General features: G+C 35.5%; 5 protein-coding genes across 8 annotated transcripts; 3 read left to right on the forward strand and 2 right to left on the reverse strand.

The window, feature by feature from the left end:
• The first annotated feature begins 6172 nt into the window (after positions 1 to 6172).
• LOC106334412 lies at positions 6173 to 9011 on the forward strand. The gene is made up of 3 exons (XM_013772693.1): positions 6173 to 6610; positions 7403 to 7519; positions 8182 to 9011. The coding sequence occupies exons 1-3, from the start codon at positions 6209 to 6211 to the stop codon at positions 8392 to 8394; spliced, it is 732 nt and encodes a 243-aa protein (XP_013628147.1). The 5' UTR covers positions 6173 to 6208; the 3' UTR covers positions 8395 to 9011.
• Positions 9012 to 12983: 3972 nt separating this feature from the next.
• Positions 12984 to 13663, forward strand: LOC106334415. The gene has a single exon (XM_013772698.1). It carries the CDS (start codon positions 13109 to 13111, stop codon positions 13466 to 13468), a length of 360 nt encoding a protein of 119 aa, XP_013628152.1. The 5' UTR covers positions 12984 to 13108; the 3' UTR covers positions 13469 to 13663.
• A 1067-nt stretch (positions 13664 to 14730) lies between these two features.
• Positions 14731 to 17317, reverse strand: LOC106334409 (lipid droplet-associated hydrolase-like). 4 transcript variants are annotated; one of them, XM_013772691.1, is made up of 13 exons: positions 17229 to 17314; positions 17060 to 17132; positions 16891 to 16964; positions 16732 to 16803; positions 16615 to 16643; positions 16414 to 16464; positions 16225 to 16275; positions 16036 to 16095; positions 15878 to 15960; positions 15626 to 15773; positions 15431 to 15481; positions 15241 to 15345; positions 14731 to 15139 (listed from the first exon to the last, which is right to left on the reverse strand). In XM_013772691.1, exons 1-13 carry the CDS (start codon positions 17296 to 17298, stop codon positions 14993 to 14995), a joined length of 1014 nt encoding a protein of 337 aa, XP_013628145.1. In that variant the 5' UTR covers positions 17299 to 17314; the 3' UTR covers positions 14731 to 14992. The 4 variants fall into 4 exon arrangements, 2 of the variants coding, with proteins under 2 accessions (XP_013628145.1, XP_013628144.1); XR_001268606.1 differs by having other exon boundaries at positions 15241 to 15335; positions 17060 to 17317; XM_013772690.1 differs by having other exon boundaries at positions 17060 to 17312.
• A 284-nt stretch (positions 17318 to 17601) lies between these two features.
• On the forward strand, positions 17602 to 19498 carry LOC106334411 (2-Cys peroxiredoxin BAS1, chloroplastic-like). The gene is made up of 7 exons (XM_013772692.1): positions 17602 to 17846; positions 18280 to 18354; positions 18501 to 18582; positions 18661 to 18740; positions 18834 to 18959; positions 19038 to 19151; positions 19242 to 19498. Exons 1-7 carry the CDS (start codon positions 17652 to 17654, stop codon positions 19356 to 19358), a joined length of 789 nt encoding a protein of 262 aa, XP_013628146.1. The 5' UTR covers positions 17602 to 17651; the 3' UTR covers positions 19359 to 19498.
• A 541-nt stretch (positions 19499 to 20039) lies between these two features.
• Positions 20040 to 20962, reverse strand: LOC106334414 (lysine--tRNA ligase-like). The gene is made up of 5 exons (XM_013772697.1): positions 20908 to 20962; positions 20684 to 20827; positions 20376 to 20588; positions 20236 to 20290; positions 20040 to 20145 (listed from the first exon to the last, which is right to left on the reverse strand). The coding sequence occupies exons 2-5, from the start codon at positions 20759 to 20761 to the stop codon at positions 20123 to 20125; spliced, it is 369 nt and encodes a 122-aa protein (XP_013628151.1). The 5' UTR covers positions 20762 to 20827; positions 20908 to 20962; the 3' UTR covers positions 20040 to 20122.
• Positions 20963 to 22178: the final 1216 nt, after the last annotated feature.

Consider the following 22178-nt stretch of genomic DNA (forward strand, 5'->3'; position numbering starts at 1 on the left):
AATTAGGGTTTTGTGATATTCGGCTGAGTTTAAGGAATTTCGTGGGGGCTTAGGGTTAGAGGCTATCGTGCTGATAACGTGTTATAAAAGAGATGCTGTGTAAGTTGATTATTACTCATGACCAGATGTCTATATTTATACAAGTATTAGACCGTCTTATTTAGACCGTCATAAGAGAAAAGGAAATCTTATTCCTAATAAGAATAAAAAATAATATTTATCCTAAATACATATGGAAAAGGATAAGCATCAAGTATTGATAAATGTAAACTCTTATTCGCCTAAATCATTAGCGAATGGGCCGGATGGATAGCTGATGGGCCGGACGGTTTGAACCTGATATGGATCGATCACCACTTGGTTTATAACACATTACTCATTATGGTAAAACTATTTGTTTTTGGTAAAAATAAATAAATATGCGTGTAGACATCCTTAACGCGATGTATTTATCAAGATACTACGAGCTAGCTTAGAATAAATCACAAGAGAAAGACAGACAAAGTGACTTTTTCTTTAATGTTGTAAGAATATTGGTTACGTTAAACTTAAAATTTCACTGTATGATTTCGAAACAGTGTATTTTATTTATAACATAACTTGGAAAGACAAGAATAATAAAAATCAGAAACTTTTAATCTAATATCAGGAATTTAATAAACCTGATGATAATTTTCGTTTGCATATTGTTTTGTATTTATTTACCTTAAGTAGGGGACCAAAGCTTTTTTTTTTATGTCAACAGGGGACCAAAGCTATTTGTTGTATTTTCTATGAAACCAAAACCAATGGCCGGAAGCAGAGGAGAGAGAGGACCACATATTTCCTTCACATTTTTAATTTTTTCTTGTTAAAAATATCTGCATTGTTCTGCATTTTTTCATCGCATATCTTAGACTTAGACCAAAATTTTAGAAACTGTAAGCAATTAACGAATAACTTTGCGTAGAGAAAATCACACCAATAGAGATTAAACTAAAAGATGATTATCAACACTTTCAAAAATATAAACTGGTAATATAAATAATTCATTCACATAAGTTTTGAGGCAAATAACTTTCTATGATATTTTGTTATTGTTTTCAATCTCTGCTATATATGGTTTATCTATCCATATTTTGACTGCACATGCTACATTTAGTTAGCGACCACATTCATATTACTGGTTGTTTTAACTATCAGACTATTGCTCCAGCAACAATAATTATTAAAGAAACTATAGTATTCACAGTGCTGAAAAGTCAAAATTGTACAATATACAAACGTACCAATTACAACACATCCAAAGTTTATCCAAGTTTGAGGATAAGTTTAAGAGTGTGGACTGGAGTATGAAAAACTATTTGAATCTTGGACGTATAAGAAAAGAAAACACGAAACGTTATTTGATGAGATATACAAATAAATAAAAGGTGCAGCTAAGTTTGAGTTGGAAAAGATACAGGAAATAGATGGTTGGAGTAGGACAATGGAAACAAAACATTTGCACGCCTTTATCTTCTTTCCTCTGAGTTATTTCATTGCATCAAAGATTCAGGTCCCACTTCTATTATATGTAAAGGCCCCATTTCAAATTTAACCCCATTTTGCCTTTACAAAATATGTATGTAAATAAATAAACTATCTCATTTAGCCGAAATTTTTTATTTTGTTTAGACCAAAAATAAATAAATTATTTTGTACCTGAATGATGTTTTATAGTGAAAAAATTGATTAAAAATATCAAATAATCTATATGTACCTAAAATGATGTGATTAAGATCAGAAATAGTCTAACTCCAGCCCCAAATAAATTAAACTTGTTGACTGATACCTCTCCATCGACGAGAGCGAACTGCGAACATGTTTTGGAACATCATTACTGGACAAACTCTGATAATAATAAAAAAAAATTATATTCACTTGGAAAATATTCAACAATATTTTTTTTGTCAACATATTTAACAATATTTATCACAAAACTTTGAGTTTTCTTTTTTACTAAATAAATTTATTTTTATTTGTGGTTTTCACGTGAGATGGTTATGAAAACAACAAGAGTGGGCTTTTAAACTGGACCCACATTATGGCAGTAGCAGGCTGAGAGAGTATGGGTCCTACAAATACAACGCCCATGATCCCAAAATTTCCAAAGAAAATGGAGACAACCTCTGTGTTTATCCGAAAGCCACCCTCACGCTTTGGATTATATTCCTTTGGTATTTATTCATTTGTCATTTTATTTCAAAATTAAACACTTTAAAATAAAATGATGAAGAAAACTGAAGAAAACGCAGTGCTTCATTTCATTTGGATATAGAAAAATGTCATTTTTTCTTATAATCAACTATTTTAGTTTTTAAACCTTTTTTGTTAATAAAACTTTTATTAATATTGATTTTGGTATTATTTAAAAATAATCTTAGTATAATAATTTAAAATAAAAATTATTTTATTTTAGTTTTAAAATTAATTATTAATATGTAATTGGTATGTTTTAAAAAACAAAAATATGAATTAATATTTGTGGGACAAGGTGTTGAAATTTTTAAAATAAAACTATTGTAAAAGTTTAGAATGAAGTGAGTGATGAATAAATGATGTGGAAGAAATAAAAGATGATGTGGAGTGTTAAAAGGAGAAAATGAGGGTGTTCATGATCTTACGGCAATTACGAAAACTTTTAGTTTGAAGGTTCGATTATTTTGATGTGATTTTATAGTTTTCGCATAAAACTCATGAGTTAGGTGTTCAAAATTACAACTGGTTAATTCTCTAAGCAAATCAATCAAATGAAGATACTATAAGTAGATGTCATGTTTTATATATTTATTTCATTCTCTTCGTTATAAATCATAGTAGATGACTAGATGTTTAAAGTTACGATATATAACGGTTTGACTGTATGTTCATGCATCTGTAAATTATTGGTGCCATTTTTTTTTTTTTTTCAACGATTTGTGACACCCAGGCATATTGGTGCTATTTTGTTGTCAACTACAATAATTGAAGAAAAATAAACTAAATCCCTCTGGGTAGATATAGACTCAGAGGCTCAGAGTAGTAAGCTATCGACATCTTGTTTAAACAAACGATCTAAATTATTTAGGTTAGTAATTAGGAAGCAAAAGATTGTTCCAAGTTTGAAGTTCGAACTCTGACATAGCCCATGGGTCCAAATCTTAGGCACCCAATTCCATGTTGATGGTGATTTGGGCCTGGTTGATTAGTATATTTTTGTGCTTACCTTTAAACTTGTAGTACGCTATATCTAAGTTTCATATATAAGAAACATTTCCACGTTAAAAAAGTCAAACTCTCTCTGGCCCTTTTTCCAATGTCTAACGCCTGGAAACTTCCGACCACCGCTTCCGCCGCGAATCCACCGTCGTTCTCTGCCGGAGAACCACCTCCCCCTTCCCTTCCACGTGATCGACACCACTCAAACTCCCCCTGTCTCCCCATGACTACCCCACCCTATCATTTGCTGCAAAACTGATTGTCTCCGTCTCTTTAAATATCGCCTCTCCTCTAACTTTTTTCATATCGAAAACCAACAGCAAAAAATTCCTTAGCGTAAGTCATAAATCCCGAGAGTGTTTCGTAGAGTTTATAGTTCGATAGGACGTTCACGAATGAAGCGTGAATCGTCTCCCATGGTTGTATCCTGAGACTCGATATTCGTACAGTCATGTCTCACTAACGGAGCGAATATTTAGAGTTAAGAAAAGAGATCATATCTCGACTCCATGTCTATTTGCGAATATGATTTTTTATCGTTCTTGTATTCGTTTTTACATTCGTCTATTTCCTTAACATCGCTTTTATTTTATCGTTTATGTCAGTCTGGTTTACCGGCTTCTACAAACTTATCTCAACTGGTGTAATCACAATAGATTACATAAAATCGGCTGACAACCTAGCGGATCCATTTACTAAAGATTTGCCACGAGATGTTGTTGCGAAATCATTAAAAGGAATGGGTTTAAAGCCTATAACGAATGAGGATGCTTGATTGCAACCCTACCTATCATGACTGGAGATCCCAAGACGTAGGTTTAAAGGGAAAACAAAATCAAATAGAATCTAACCAAAGCACTTGAGACAAAGTAGTCTCTTCCCAGCTCCTAAGATGATAAAAGTGCTAACAAATGTGTGAAGGATAAGCATAAGCTTTTAATGATTCCATAGCTTCTAAGCGGGGTATTACTCAATACTTTTCATGGTCAATCACCTAATGAGTGTGAAATGGGGCCGTTTCTAGGAGAATGAATGCAAGGCTATATTCTCTAAGTTCACTCATGAAAACCAGGAATAGTTCAGGGCCACAATGAACACAATAGAGAACTAAGTTCTACGAGAAAATGAAGCTGCGTTATGCATGTTGTCTCGGTCTACATAAAACACCGGTTGGTTCAAGATATCATGTTTACCTTCTGGTAAAGTAAACCCGACAGATATTAACTATAAGTGGTTCAAGGCTTAAAAATGCCACCAACTCAAACACAGTGAATTTTCGTAAACACTCTCGATAAGTCTGTCTAGTCTAATCAGGATTAGAATTAGTATAGTTTTTAGAGTCTATCGAGTCTGCATTTAGTCTGCATATGTTTAGAGTCATTCTATTCATGTGGCGATTGTTGGATCAATTAATTAAAGCAAGTGGGATTCCAAATTAATTGAAAAACATGTGAATATAAATGGCCCATTCGAAGGCCTCTTTATTAAATGAATGTGGAAGAAGTGAAGTCCCACATTGGTTGTGTGGCTGATTTTCGAGCAGTATATATGCTCATGTGCTATGAGTGTTCAAACGGCTCAGTAGGAGAGATGGCTCCCCTCGTGCACGCCGCCGCCGTCCGGCCGGCTCGGTTCGGCGTGGGCTTGGGTTTTGGTGGAGGGCCTCCGGCCCAATAAGATTGTTTTTGGACCAAGTGAAGCTCAACGTTTTGCCATTCAATTTGGGGAAAAACTACATGCAATTTTATTTAAAACGACAAGTAGTTTGTCTAGAAAATAAAAAACATCATGCTTTTTATCCTCTCGAAATTGTTTAAACGAGATAAGAGAGAGAGTCTTGGGGAATAAGTTTCGCAACTCAACTTCCCTCAATCTCCGCGAGATTTTCGCCCACGTGCAACAACTGTTGCGGGAAGTGGGTTGTCTCCGTCTCTTTAAATATCGCCTCTCCTCTTCATTCATTTCTAACTTTTTCATATTGAAAACCAACAGCAAAAAATTCCTTAGTGTAGGTCATAAAAACCGAGAGTGTTTCGTAGAGTTTATAGTTCGATAGGGCGTTCACGAGTGAAGCGTGAATCGTCTGCCATAGTTGTATCCTGGGACTCGATATTCGTACAGTCCCGTCTCACTAACGGAGCGAATATTTAGAGTTAAGGAAAGAGATCATATATCGACTTCATGTCTCTTTGCGAATACGATTTCTTATCGTTCTTGTATTCGTTTTTACATTCGTATATTTTCTTAACATTGCTTTTATTTTATCGTTTATGTCAGTCTGGTTTACCGGCTTCTACGTATAATACCAAAAGTTTTGATTGTCACAACTCACAAGCGATCAAATGTATTATCCTTATTATAGATTCTAATACATCTGATTCACGTAAGCAAAGCCTATATATAGCACAAAACAATCTCCAAATGAAATAGTACTTGTTAGGTAGATGGACTTATTTTAACCGGAAATAGTTGTTCTCAACGAGCCGTCAAAATTCGTGAAATATGGATATAACTTTACTGTGACGCAACTAGATAAATATACTTGAAAAAATCAGCAGTCCGAGTCAAGTTTGGTTTAATTCGGTTTTGTTTTGGTTTGTTCATTTTTTTTAATAGCTACTAGAACAAAAGATTTTTTAAACAAAGCAGAGAATTAAAGTTTAAGATCGGATCCGATTTATTCGAAATCGAGACATAAAACTAATAATCAAAATACGGAATTTCTTGGTATATTTGTGGACACGTTAAGAGAAGACCGATTAATAAAACCAGCTAATTCTGGTCATTCAGTTATTTGGATTCGGTTTACTTAAAACTCCAACCATCCAGATCAAACCACGTGCACATGAACACGGTGCTCCTGACAACACACGATCACCCCTCCTTCCCTCTTTCCCTTGAAACACTTGACATAACACATTCTGTACATACAAGTGAAATGATCATCAAACCTTTCAAGCTCAGAGATCTTATCTACGACCGTTTCGCAATGCCTAGGCAAAACCAAACCGTGGAGAATCTTCTCCTTCTCGGAAAAATCAGGGAACGTGGTTGCTCTTCACCAACGTCTTCGTCTCCCTCTGTTCTCAGAGAAGATTACCGTTTCAAGAGAGCCATCACTACTCATGTCCCCACATGGAGACTCATGGGACGATCTCAGTCTCCGTCGTTACGTGATGCTGCTGCTTCTCCGTGCGGGAGCAAGACTCTGTGGGAGATGAACGAGGTGCCTTCGCCGAGAGTTTTGGAAGAAGAGAGTGTGGTGAAGGGAAGTAGAAAGAGTAGAAAGGAGAGTGTGAGAGTGCCGCTTCCTCCCCCGAGGTCGGTTCGTTCTGGTTCTTTACCGGCTCACCTCTCTGATCCGTCGCATAGTCCTGTCTCTGAGTCTGAGGTAAGGTCTTTGTTTTTTGATCGGTGAAGAAGGAATGTGGTGTGATTTGAATTTATTGCTGGTGCCATGTGCTTTCATTCTGATCGGTATTCTAAAAATCGGTTTAGGCAGCGCCTAGCCAGTCCGCATAATCAATAATCCTTTATAAAACACCTAACGATTTGTTGAACACTGATTATGATCAAATGAGAGAGGAAATGAAATTACTTACTTGATCTGATCTGCTTGTTAATTAGATTCTCACTCTGGTGCATTTCTTGCCATAAAAGACAATAAGATAAAGAGAACTCAACTCTGTTTAACTGATAAAGTTATAATATTTGTGTGATTCTGAGGTCTGAATTTGGTCAAAGTTGTGACATTGTTGGCAACCTTCTATGAGTATTTTATTCATCATTGGAGAATATATAAACCCTTTTTTATAGCTGCAGCTTCTGATTGATGTTGAGAAGTAGGATTAGAGAAGATTAGAAAACTGTTGATCTTCAGAATCTTTTCTCATGTGCTCTAAAATACACATTTAAGTTCTTATGAAAGGGCATGTTTAGGTTTTGCATAATTGAGCAGTTAGACTAGTATTTTCCATTCATCATATGGAGGTAGTTGGTTGGTTACTAGAAGTTGAGTTATTTGGAATAATGTAGGTCTAGATTCTCTAATAATTGAGACCTAGGGAAAGATTGTATATATAATGCTGAATATGGCAATGGACAATGTGAATCCGGCTTTCCTGAATTCTTTTACATGTGTGTTAGGGTAAGAAGGAAGCTGAGAAACTTGTTAGTTTTGTAGAGGATGGAAGGGACTGGAAGTCGCCAGAGAAAAGGTTCCTCCACTGCGCAGAAGCTTAGGCTTGGAGACTGCAATGTGGAGGCAAAGAATCATGTTAGCAATGGCAGCTTCATGGATGTAAGTTGATTTTCTTACTTTTGATTGTGTTTCTGTCTATGAGAAACCTTTTTAATTCTTAAGCTGTTCTTATCAAATGCTTCTGGATGAATGAGCATATGATTATGATGTTTGTTATTCACTGTGATATTCACATAAACATAGACATGTAAGGCTATAATGAATGAGGAGATACTGAACTGGTTCTAAAAATCGGTATAGGCCGAAACAATTTAAAAAAAAATCTGATTTATAATATTCAAATCAGTGTAAACTATTTTATATTGGTTTAAAATCGATTTAAATCGATGTAAATTAGTTTAAATTTATTAAATTGAGCAATAATATTGGTACAAATTCACAAATTTGTCTAATTTCTTTTGTTTTGTATATTTAATTTTGATAATTTATCAAAATAATTTTATAAATAAAATTCAAAAATTAAAATATCGTATTATATATATAGATATATCTAGTTAATCAATAATTAGTTAATGTCTAGGTTTCCGTAGCCTCCTAATAATCCGCTTAGTCGCTTGTTATCTGTAAAACACATGGGTACCGCATATAGATTTTTTCGAGCATTGACTGAATTTGTTATGATTGGTTTGTTTTGCCTCTGTCATCTACAAATCCATTTGCGTTCAATGAACAAAAGGCTTAACGTGGTTTGTTCGATGCAGATTGAGACTCGATCACGGGCGGTGACACCTACTGGAACAACTATGGGAGTCAAAACACGGTTGAAAGAGTGTAGTAACGCTCTCACAACATCAAAAGAGCTTCTCAAAATCATCAACAGAATGTGGGGACAAGAAGCCCGCCCATCTTCAAGCACGTCCCTCGTCTCTGCTCTACACTCCGAGCTCGAAAGAGCTTACAAGTCAACCAGTTAATCCACGAACATAATAAACAAGAAAACAACGACGTTACCTACATGATGAAACGTTTTGCCGAAGAGTGGAAAAGCAACGAGCAACAAGTCGTTGAGGCCGCAATAGAATCCGTCGCTGGAGAGCTCGAAGCGGAGAGGAAGCTAAGGAGAAGGTCCGAGAGGTTGAACAAGAAGCTAGGCAAAGAACTTGCTGAAACAAAAGCAGCTCTGATGAAAGTTAAAGAAGAAGTTGAAAAGGAAAGAGAGATGTTGCAGTTAGCTGACGCATTGCGCGAGGAGAGAGTGCAGATGAAACTCTCGGAGTACATGAACCACCACGTGGAGAAGGTTACTTGGATGACACGCAAGGTTATAAACCTAACAAGGCTTCATCAAAAGATCAGCATCTCCTCTCTGGTCCAAGACTAAGTAAGTTCCGTGGTGGTTCGGTTCCGAAGTCGTGGTTATTGGATGCTGCTAAAGGCGAGAACCAGAGTGCTAGAAGATCAAGATGGTAATGAGATAAAGACAGCAGAGCATAGATAAAATAGAATGTAAAGGCTTTTACATTTACTAATGATCTACCTTTTGACAAGAGTGATTCTTCATGTGTAAGTTGACAAACAAAAAGGCTTGAATCTTTGGACTGAGTATGATCCAATCATGTACGAACTTTTTGATATTTTTTCAAAAAAAATTGTGTTTCAATTGGAGATTCATATTGCATAAACCCTAAACCCTTAAAGACCTTTTCTTCATAATCTCTCACTTTTTTTGACTGCTGTCTTTTGCAGAATCTGTCTTCATACTGGCTGGGCTTCTTATTCTGGCTTATTTAGTTGATAATAAAAGCCCACAATATAGTTGATCAGGCATGTTCCGGGAGAGTTCAAAGGTTAAAAACACTGGCTTAAGACGCAAGGAAGGATCATATATAAAATTTAGGTTTGTTGACTTCAGTGACTTGAGTAACTTTCTTTTTTTACCACAGGTTTTGGTGCGAAGAAACTTGCTGATCAAGTATACGTAACTTGAGCCCTTGCACATTTTAGTACTTAACCAGTTCATATCACTTGTCAGGCTTAGCTTCATTTTGCTTCTTACTCTTTGCTCGGATCCAACCTTACACATTCAATATTAGACAGAGGAGTAGAGGTATGACCGTATGAATGGAAGTGGCTGATATCGAGAAAGAATATGCTCCTCTAACCAAGTGGTGGTAGCTTAGTGACAATCTATTGGGACTTGGTGTGTACTCACATCAGTCATGGATTCGATTTTTTCTAGGAACTAAATTATCACTATTTGGCTAGTCTGAGTTTTGGCTTGGGTCAAATGGTTTACATGGTGGACCGTAACAGATGATCAATCTACCCCTTGGTATTAATCGGAAGGTATTCCAGACTCGGATCAAGCAGTGTGTTAGCTTTCGGGCTAGTCCATTCTGTATTAAGTGTGTTCCTCCCAGAGCCGATCGGATCAGCCGATAAAGATTATCAAAAAAAAAAAATGCTTAACGAGTAGTAGAAGAACGATTAATTAACTTATTTAAAAGAAGTCTTATAAAATCACAATATAAACACACACAAATAGCATGCATTATATCATCAAATTTAAGTCTCCAAGTATGTGAGGCTTTTGATTTGATCCATAAACATTTGTTCGCTTTCTCCACACTAAATCAGCGGTCCGGTATACCTTTGATTTCAATCCACACAATATAATTGATGCATTACTACAGGTATTGTAAGATAAGATACGAAATCCGAATATTGGTTATTCATTCATACTTACTTCCTGGTTAACATTAATTGTAAATCCAGCCAAGCATGTCATAGTTTCAGTTGAATGAAATTAATTGTAAGGTTGCTAGCTTTAATGGTATTAGTAGTTTCGGAAGATATACTATACTATAAGTGTAGTCTGTTGTTTTGAATAGAGAAAATATAAATTTGTTAACAGAATCCTTCTTCCCCAAATAATTCATTAAATAACTTCACATGGGAAATTAACTCAAACTGCAAATATTAATAGCTTGCTTTTGGTGTGAAGCTACGTGATATTGTAGTCATAGTATTTACTTTGGCATGGCCATCTTTTTAGTATTTTATAAGTTTCTTTACAAGATTTTGTAATCTTGTGATTAACATTAATACACATTCAATTCTCTTCCTGCTTCGATTAAGACCCTTTACTTGTACGTAGGTGGTCTATATAAAGACGTATACATATCTGTTTTCATTAAATACAATCAAGACTATTCGTTTTCTCCTGTCAAAAAATACTATTCGTAATTCTTCCTTCTTGATAAATACTTTTACAAAATTTCGGAGAAAATTAACAAACACCCTAATGAATGCGATTCATATATTAGAAAGTTATGGTTATACTTTCGTTTCATTGCAATGTATTCTAAATATTCAAAGGCTCAAAGCTAGTTATTTGATTTAGGACTCCAATTCTTATTATTTTTAAACAAAGGTATTAGGACTCCAAGTATTTATCTGTATATATAATGAACAAGACTTAGGGTCTGACTGGTTTAAATGCAGCGGTTGCGGTTGCGGTTGCGGGTGTGGGAGTTTACAGATGCGGATAGTTGCGGTTTCAAGCGTTATTAAGCGTTTTGTATTACTGGTACAACGTTTGAAAATTGTTGCGTTTGCAGGATATTTGTGACTGGTTGATTATAAGATATTGCATCCGTTTAATAATAAATTACCTATATTAATATATTATAACATTATAAAAATATAAAAAACATACTATTGTAATAAAATATAATAATTATAAATATAATATGATTAATACAAATATTATTTTTATATTTGAAAATTTATATTAATTTTTTTTTAATTTTTTTTAATTTTGTTTTATATATGTGTATATCTTTATATATGTGTGTATATAAACGTTTAAAAATTCTAATAAAAGTTAGTTTAAAATTTTTATAAAACAAATTATGATACTATTTGTGAATTTTAATTAATATTTTAATTTTAAAATTTTAAAATATTTTTGAAAAGAATTTTATATTTATTTTTTCACCCGCAACCGCAAACGCTAGCTGGAACCAGCTTTTAATTTTAAGAGGTTCAGAGCGGTTTGGAGCGATTTGCAGCGGTTTGTATGATTGTTTCGAAACGATGTAAACCGCTACCAACCGCAAAAACTGCGTTTATGGGTCGTAGCGGAAAAGCCAGCCGGGTCTTTAGTGAACCTTTAAATTCACCTCTATTTTTATTACCAATCAAAATGTCACTTAGATTAATAATAAAATAGATTAATTTTATTTAAAAAATCTGAAATAATTGAAAAAAATAATAACGCTAATTTTAATTATCTTAACGCCAATAACTAAACCCTAAATTTTAAATCTACGCCCTAAACCCTAAATCTAAACCGTAAACCGTAAACCCTAGCTAAACCCAAACCGTAAACTCTAAACCCAAACCCTATATCCTAAACCCAAATCATAGACTCTAAACTCAAACCATATATCCAAACCTAATCCCTACACTTTAAACTCAAATCGTAAACCCTGAACCCAAATCATATATCCTAAAGGTTTGAGTTAATGTTGATGATGTTTCTTTAGGGTTTAAGATTTGGGTTTAGAGTCTAGGTTTGGATTTAGGATCTAGGGTTTGAGTTTAAGGTCTAGGGTTTGGGTTTAGAGTTTACGGTTTGGATTTACTGTTTAGGATTTGGGTCTAAGATATAGGGTTTGAGTTTAGGGTTTAGAGTTTGAGTTTAGAATTTAGGGTTTAGGGTTTAGATTTAAGGTTTATGGTTTAGTTAGTGGTGTTAGCGTCATTCTAATTCTAATGAGCGTCATTATTTTTTTTCAATTATTTTAATTTTTTTTAAAAAAGCAATGTATTTTATTATTAATTTATGTAGCATTTTGGTTGGTAACAAAAGGAGATACATATATAATGTTATACATTTTTTGGAAAATAAATATTACAAGCTATAAAGTATATAAACACGTAACATACATATAATGTTATTGTGTTTTCCACCATATTTGACAAATACATATTAACAACCTACGAAAAGTTTTAACAACAAAATTGGATTTGATTTTAGCACAATCTCGTATTGTAAAACTAAGAATCCACGTAAATGAATATAGTACGTCTAATCCTCCACAAACATAGTTCAAAACTGAAAATAAAAACATACTTTAAAAATAAAAACACCAACTAAAGTTTGTAGGTTATTGGTCGGTGGATCTAATTTCACCACAAATTTGATATTACTTTCAAGTGAATGAAAATTTCATAAATACCATAAATTTATTATTTTATTGGTTTGATATTAGTATTATCATCATGTCATAATCCAAATGGGTAAAGTTGAGATTATATAAAAATAAGAAAAAACATAACTATAAAATGTATGAATGTAAAAAAAAACTATAAAATGTATGCTTTATATTTTAAACGATATGTCAACATTGCCATCTAAAAAGGTAAAGAAGAATTGTTTTTCTTCAACAAGTTAAGCAGAAATAGTTGTTGGAACAAAAAGACTAGTCTATCTAGCCTATCATAGTTATTTCACCTATCGTAATTAAATTGAGCCTTAATGAAAATCTCTCTCTCCCCCTCTCTCTCTCTCTGAATAGTGGCTTTGCGTTTATAAAATGGCCTTACAAGAACCAACAAGAGAAAATTTCTCAATAAACCCATAATCTCTTTCTCAACCCCCAAAGAAAGAAGAAATTAACAATGAGCCGAAGGAACAAGAACGGCCCTAAGCTCGAGCTAAAGCTGAACCTCTCGCCACCTCCTTCTCAAGCCAACCTGATGAGTCTAGTTCGTTCTCCAAGCCGATCCAACACAACTTCACCAAGCTCATGCGTTTCATCTGAAACGTACCAGGAGGAGATGGAGACAACAATCTCAATGGTACTTGTTGGTTGCCCTCGTTGCCTTATGTACGTTATGCTCTCTCAAGATGACCCAAAATGTCCAAAATGCAAAAGCACGGTCCTACTAGATTTCCTCCACCAAGATGTCTCCGCCGCTACAACCGCTCCTGCCGATATCACGAAACGCAATAAGACCTGGTGGAACTTTTTTGTTTAACGAAACCCTTTTCGGAACGTAAACCTATAGACTAGCTGATCCAACCGTACTAGTTTCTATATTTTTCTTTTGCTTCTTCTCGTGGTTGTTTTGTCTTAGAGTAGTGCTAATCACGCTCCACATTTAGACTAAACATGAAGTGGAACGGGAGTAGCACTAACTTTGCTTTTAATGCAATATGAAATTATTAGAGCAAATGATGTTCAGTATGAGAAACATTTGCACTGTGTCCTTTGCACCTTAGAGATTTGAAAGACTTATTTCCTCTGTTCCTTAAAATTTGCAAACGGTGTTTCTTGAATTAAATTGTAAAAGAAAAAAATTGATATTTGGTTGGACCGTTGAACAAAGCAGATACAGCGAACGAATTTAAATTGGAAATGGTTAGAGATAGTCAACAAGGGGTGATAGACTAATTATCTATAATAATAGTAAGACATCGGTTTCATCTGCCTGGTTGTGGTCATCTGAGAAGTTACAACACGTTTCCTAAGATTCGAGTTTTCTTTAACCAAAATTACAACAGTATGAAAATTTTGGTTAAACTTTCAATCTAAACAGTTTACATGGTAGTTGGGCAACATGTAATTCAGTTACTCTTGCCATTAATCAGAAACTATAACCAAACTGGGATTAAACAGTATGGTAACAAATCCACTATATACCATTAAATACGTTTTTCCATGTGTTGGCCGGATCAGCTGATCATAAAAAAGACATCAGTTGGTTGATTGAGATGTTGTCGAATGTTTTGGCCGTCTAGAAAACCTAGTTGGAAATGGTTAGAGATGAAACAAAATACCACAATGTCAAAAAGATCCTATACCATTATTTGGGGCACGAATAGTTTTACTCACCAAACTCATTACGTCGTACCTAATATGCATTTTGAAAAGTACAACCTTCATATATCCTCTTTTCAAAACCAAACATCATATATCTTTTTTTTGGAGCAACAAACCATCATATATCTAAACAACAAAAGAAACGAAAAATTGTTAATTAAAGTCTAAACCAATAAACCACCATTTAATCTTATCAGTAGCTAAAAATTAAAGTCTGAAAGATTGTTAGTTTTTCTTATGAAAATGCTTTTAGGGTTGCCAAATAAAAATTTTGTTTCTTTTTTTCAGTTTCATAATGCAAGGGGTGGGAAAGTTGGTTAAAATTAAAGAGGGGGGAAGTTATAGCTTCAGTGGATTAAAATTGATGAATTCATTTAAACCAAGTATAAATGCAATAGTAACTGAGGCAGTTGAGAATAATGAGCGTTACGTAAGTATGATTAAATACGAATTTAATCTCTCCTACAATAAAATTAGTTGTCTAAAATTCCTCCTACAATGCGATTGGTGTATTTAACTATAGGTCTCTAATTTTCTCCGCATACCGAAACACTTTTTTATCATCTTAGATCCTCACTAATCGCGATTTATTGTCTTGATGCAACTGTCGCGTCAATTGTGGATATGTTTAATAAGTAGATTTGTTTGAGCGAGACCAACATGCACAGCCCATTAATTGTTATAAACGCTTTTGATTCAACCGGGTCTTGATCAGAGTGGCAACGTGCTGCGCAACCCACACCGAGCCAGCCACGGTGCAGCAGAACCCGTGAGTGTGACCTTCGCTCTCGATAGATAAGGAAGTACCAGGAGCCTTCTTTGAAATCTGTGGACAATGGAGATTCAACGTGAGACTCTACTTCATGTCTCAGTTAAATCTATTTTAAGAAATAGATTTAACTGATATTTACGAGGAAATCTACTAACCTCTTCAAAGAGATGCAGTGGACCCCAATGATCATCAATACCAAATAAAAACGCAAGCTTGCTCTGGTTTTCTCTCATGAACTCCCAATCTGGCTCTGCAGCGAGCTTATATCCAAAATGGATGGCATAATCTGAGTTCAAATCTAAACTCTGTAAACTCCATAAGAGCACATTATCAAAAGAAGAATACCTCTCTAAACTCTGTCATTGCCATATATAGAACATTACGCATAGTGTGATACTGCAAGGGAAGAAAAGAAAAAAGACATCAAAAGCTAACTCGCCTGAAAATTTTACTAGGTTGCAAGAACTTGGATCTCATCAAGGATTTTATGCAACTATTTTTCAAAGTGAGTGCAAGTGAAAGTGAAAACAAGACCAGTACCTGCCTCAAGTGAGTGCAAGTAGCTTGAACAGCAGTATCAGACCATGAAGCTCCAAGGGAGTATGATACAAGCCGACGTGCAGCCGACATAGATAACAGTCCCAGTGATGCAACCAGAAAACTTGCTGTAGCCGACAGGAGAGAAGACCTGAAAATTCAACTATCTCATATTGGTGACATTCTATATAAACATGATTTCATTGGCTCTTTTCATAACGAGGATTCATAAGATATTGAGAAGGAAAAGCTCACGCTGCAAGTTTCCCAATTAGTGATTGCTTTGTTGATTGTTGGTTCAAAGTCAAAAATGGATATAGGCCAATGCAATATAGAACCTACAAAGCAGTCCACAGAATTTGCATGATCACATAGCCCAGATAGAAGCTGTGTTAGAGGAAGCAGTCTATTACCTTCTCCGGGCACTTTCTTAATATTTCAAGGGATATATAAGACCCAATAGAATGCCCAACCTACCAAAAAGGAACCTAAATTTGAGTTGGAAATTTTTAATGGATGTATGTATTTTTTCATAACTAGTATGTCAATGGAAAAAATGAAGTGTAGTTCACTGTATACATGACATATATAGATAGTCTTACCAATATTATTGGAACTTTCACGCTCTCAAGCTCCTGCCTAATAAATTCAACCTGTATGATATAACAGGTTACGATCTTTAACTTCAGGGTATATCCAGGCAGGCAAAGGGCTTAAATTGCAGACACATAATAACATAACCGAAGGAAAAATGATGGTACTTTTAGCTTAACAAGGAACATATTATTTACCTTATGATCGATTTGTTCTTGCAAGGAAAACAGTTTACCCGATTCCCAGTCCTTAAAGCGAAAACAGAAGAATGTAAATCATTAACAAAGCAGCACGAATCACACAAAAGAAAAAAAAAAAAAAAAGAAAAAGAAGATATGAAGAGTCTAAATGCAACCATCAAACTGTAAAAAAATCTGAAGCAAAGTTACTTAAAGTACCTTGCTCGTGTGAGATATTTGCCCAACAGCTACGCAAGAATAAAAACAAACCAGTTAACCATTACAAACCAATGGAATCAAACTCAGAGAGTGGAGTGGGGATATATATATATATACCTGTAATCGACGCATTGCCATCAAGAAACTGGTGTAAAGATTCCAAGAAGTCATTGTAAAATGACACAACACCTGAAAGATTACCAAACCAAAATGTATTAAACACAACAAAAAAATCTAGTAACAATATGCATTGAGCATATAATAATAGAATGTAACCTGGGTTTCCCGGAATGAACAGTACATGATACTTGGGACTCTCAGCTTGAATCTCCATCACTTCCGTCATTGAACTTGAGAATCACAAATCCAAAAGAAAAAATTGTTTAATTTATAACAAAATTACAAATTAATCCAGAAAAAAAAGGATAGATTAATATCTATATACCCAGAGACTCTGCATAATCTGAAATTAACACTTCTTTTAGCTTCGTTCATCAATTCCTTCTCACTCTCCATATCTGCGATCACGCGATTCAACCTATATCTTCTACGAGAGCAACAAAAAAAGCACCTGGAAGAAGCGGAGTAGGAGTACAGAGATTGGAGAATCGAACCGCCGATCGGAGGAAGAGAGCAGCGGAGAGACGGAGTTACCGACGGTAGTCGTAGAAGATGATTGACCATATCGCATTTTTGCTTTATTTGTTTTGTTTTTCAATGTTAACGGTATTTGGGCCTATGAGAGACCGTTTAAGATGTCTTTGGGCTTATGATAACGTCCTCTATGCGACGCCGTTTCAAACGTTCGGGTATTTCGGTTCTAAAGATATTGGTACGATCGGGTATCTTCTTAATTTCGGTTCGGGTTCGCTTTTTGGTTTTATTAATTTGACAACTTCACGCGACGTCGTTTCGGGTGTTAGTAGTTCTTTGGGCTTATCTCCACCTCACACTTCCACTACAAAAAGAGAGGTCCCTTCGTTGACACACAGACAGACAGATAAGTGTTTCCCAGAGAGAGAGAGAGACAAGTGGCAATGGCGTCTGTAGCTTCTTCCACCACTCTCATCTCCTCTACTAGGATTCTTCTCCCAGCCACCAAGTCTCCGCTTCTTCCATCTCCCTCCCTCTCCTCTCCTTCCCCATCCGCTTCTCTCCGGCTCGCTCATCCCTCTCCCCTCACCTCAATCCGCTCCACTTCTCGCCGGAGCTTCGCTGTCAAGGCCCAAACCGTAAGTTATCTTACTTTCTCAGAATCCATTAACCTATATCATAAGACTTCGCTCTCTTCCTATGTATAACGGTTTTACTGACGATTCATAGTCTCTGTGACTGTGGTTTGTGTAGATTTCACTAAAAGTATAGAACTTTATCAAAATTTGGTTCATAGGGTTGTTGGGTTTGGTAGATTTCACTAAAAGTCCACAACTTTATCGACATTTTGTTCATAGGGTTGTTAGTTTTTTCTTTCTCAAAGAGTTGTTAGTTTTGCTGGGTTCAAAGTTCTCTGCTTTAGTGAAATCGAGTGACATTTTTAGCTATATTCGTTGACTTATATGGATGCTCCATGTGTTCTATGTAGTTTTTCCAGCGCACACTGTTGATTTGAGCTATCTTGCTCCTTTGATCTGATTTGTTAAAGACTTGTCTTTTGTGTGTTGATAGGATGATCTTCCATTGGTTGGAAACAAGGCGCCTGATTTTGAGGCAGAGGCTGTGTTCGATCAGGAGTTCATCAAGGTATCTTTTGTCTAAACAACCTTTCTTCTAACAATGGCTAGTTAGTTATATATTGGGCATGAGTTTTAGTTTGTAACTAAATGAGTATGTGTCTTATTGTTGTGGAAAGTAATTGGGTAAATTGATGAATAAATGGTTTCTTTCAGGTTAAGCTCTCTGAGTACATTGGGAAGAAGTATGTGATTCTCTTTTTCTACCCCTTGGACTTCACTTTCGTCTGCCCAACAGGTTTGATATAATCATACCCAAGTTCAATCTCTGAGGCTCACTGCATCCTTATCTCTTTTCTCTTTTTTTGTATTCTAGAGATTACTGCCTTCAGTGACCGGTATGCAGAATTTGAGAAGTTGAACACAGAAGTGTTAGGTGTCTCTGTTGATAGTGTGGTAAGCAAAAACTCTACAGTTTACAACAATTGTTATCTGTTTGCAAGTTGCTTTGACTCTTCCTTACTTGTTGTGTTGTTGATGCCCACATAGTTCTCCCATCTTGCTTGGATTCAAACAGACAGAAAATCTGGAGGACTTGGTGATCTCAACTATCCCCTTATATCAGATGTCACTAAATCAATCTCAAAATCTTTTGGAGTTCTCATCCATGATCAGGTAACATTGTTAGCCTCTCAATCTTCACTTTCTAAAAGTGTTTAGTAACTAATAAAAGTGAAAAAAAAAAAAAAACAGGGAATAGCGTTGAGAGGCCTTTTCATAATAGACAAGGAAGGAGTGATCCAACATTCAACCATCAACAATCTTGGTATTGGCCGAAGTGTTGATGAGACAATGAGAACCCTTCAGGTATAATAAATACTCTCAAGTTCAAAACCTGTTCCTTTTCTTTATCCCATTACTGTTTGTGTGATGCATATTATATTCTCAATGTTGCAGGCATTACAGTACATCCAGGAGAACCCTGATGAAGTCTGCCCTGCAGGATGGAAACCAGGGGAGAAGTCAATGAAACCTGACCCCAAGCTCAGCAAAGAGTATTTCTCAGCTATTTAGAAATATCTACGAAACCTTTGTTATATGTGAGCTGAGTGTTTTTTTTTCTAAAGCGCCGAACAATCCTTTGTTTGAATCTCCGCTTTGTCCCCTAGAATCCTTAAAACATCATTTCCATTAATAAAGTCTTGTTATCTCCATTTTCCCGCTTGGAGTAGGATTCAATGTGGTTTCTTTCTCTTCTTAACATGTTTTTCAAAAATGTTTAAAAAAAAATTTGATGCTGGATAATTATATTATTACAAACTATGAAAAATATTTGACAGATTACTTGTAAGTTTTTTTCACTTAATTTACATAATTTAACCTTTTTCAGAAATCGAAATTCAGACTTACTATTGTAAAAACATTAATAAACTATTAGTGATCAAGAGGATTCATTACCCCTTCTATAATTAAGGTTTTCGCCACCATACAACCCTTTTAATGAAATCAGAAGGTTGACAAAAAAGATCAGAGGGCCCACCACCTTTTTCTTCACTCGTTAGAATATTTTCTTCTATCGGTACTTTATTCGTGGATTGTAGGTAAATCTCCACCTGGCTGGTAACATTATCATCATCATCATGGGGTATTTGACTATTGGAGAAAAATCATGATTAAAAACAATAAACCAATTTCCAAAAAGGTCTTACAAAGGTTTTTTGATAATAAAAAGTTTTGTTTGTAAGAATAGACATGGCGATTAAGAATGATCTGAGAACAGCTTGTTCCATAATAGCAATTTGACTGGCAAAAGAGATGAAAGCTGTGCTCTAGTCTCCTTAGTTCTCTGCTTGCAAAGAAGCTGAAGAGAAGAAAAAAACACTGAAACTGCGATCCAACGTGAAGATAACCATAGATTTTTGTTACTAAATTATCAGTTAGATCTAATTACCTTTAACGGATGCTGGATCGTCTTGTGGCCTCATTGCCGGGAAGAGAATAACCTCCTGCAACATTTTATCAGTTCAGTTCATGAGTTTGGCCTGAAAGATTTAATAATCATTAGCAGAGAATTGAGATAAAGAGACTGACCTTGATGTTTTGTGAGTCAGTGAACAGCATGGCAAGCCTATCTATCCCCAATCCCCAACCACCTGTTGGAGCCAATCCGTATTCTAAAGCATTGCAGAAAGTCTCATCTAAGGCCATCGCTTCATCGTCTCCCGACTGTCTATCCTTGAGTTGATCAGCAAACCTTTGACGCTGAACCACAGGATCGTTCAGCTCGGTGTAGGCGTTGCAAAGCTGTGCTCAAGTTTATAATATGTTAGTGAAACAAAGTATTAAGAAAAGATGTGTGATGTGATGTGATGGAATCAGATTGGTAATTAGCTTTTTACTTCATCTTTGTTGATGAACAGCTCGAATATCTCAGTCAGAACACTGTTCGATCTATGCCATTTCGCCAAGGGAGACATGATCTCGGGATGGTTGATGATGAAAGTTGGGTTGACACATGTCACTTCCAGAAACTCTCCAACAAGCTGCAAGAAGAGACAACATATCAGATTCTAGTTTCCTATGCACACATACATGGAAGAGGGGAACTGAAGATTTTACGAACTTTATCTAGAAGACGAGCTGTAGGCTGAGGAGGTGGACATTTCACGTCGAATACTTGTTGGCTTCTTCGCTAGCCAAGTCCTTTGGAATATTGAGGTTAGCCACCTTCTCTAGCTCTCCTATCATCTCAATCCTCCTACAGTTACCACATATAAGCTTTTAAAAAAAAACTCATTAAGGGTGTATTAGGAAATGAAAAAAAGACCACTTGAACTACCTCATATTTCGCATATCATTTCAAATTTCAATATACTTCCCCGACTTCTTTTTTTTTTGTTAACTACTTCCCCGACTTCTAATACGAAGCAATAAAGCAAATATTAGTTTCTCCCTACTTCTCTGTACGGTAACCTTCCCCTACTTTTTTTTTTTCAACTTTGATAGATTATTTTTAATGTTAAAAACATTAAAAGACGACAACCAAATATATAAGTAATATAAGAAACTAAATATACGACTACATTTGTATAGGCACATAAGCACTAGCCACCTAATATACTATAAACATATAATATTCAAATCTTTATTTGAATTTCTATTTTTCTCCTCCGTGAGATTTTTTTTTAACTAATGTTTAATACCAAATGAAAACATTGGCTAAGATAAGATACTATACAACTAAATATTTTTTACCGGATCGGCCGGTCACGATTAATAGCATGTTTTTGGAATTTATCAGATTTTTAATTAGTGGCGTTTTTATAAAATTTGAAACGGATTGTAGATGTGTTACTGGATTTATCGGTTCGTCTACGAATCGAATATAAAAATATTCTTATATTTTAATTCGTCTATAAGCTATATATGTATCCCACTAAAATTAGTTAAATAATAGGTACAAATAAAACGCTTTTCTGCACCATTTAAATGTAGATAAAGTATTAGGTCTCATCTGAAAAGGCCATCCAAGTAGAGGTTCCCATAGTTAGGCGCGGTCCGACTATCCGGAGTGGAACCAGGGCCTTGCGAGAAGGTTTCACCAAGGCTGTCCAACAAATCCTTGATCGAGACGGACAGACTGACCAGGACCAGCTACTGATTGAGGAGATGGTCCAGTTGAAGATTCAAGATCAAGGCGGCACAACGGAGGTTCAGGACGCAGCCGGCCCGATCCAGTTCAGACTCAACCAAGCCGGACGACTCATTTCCACATCCGAGCTTGGGCCAGATTCCATTTCCATTCCATCCACTCCGACTCTTCCTGGTTTTGAGAACTAGCCAACATCAGAAGGAGTAGTATGCTGTTGTACTCTTTTTCCTTATCGGGTTTTG

Source organism: Brassica oleracea, chromosome C3 (assembly GCF_000695525.1).
Source record: "Brassica oleracea var. oleracea cultivar TO1000 chromosome C3, BOL, whole genome shotgun sequence".
NCBI lineage: Eukaryota > Viridiplantae > Streptophyta > Magnoliopsida > Brassicales > Brassicaceae > Brassica > Brassica oleracea.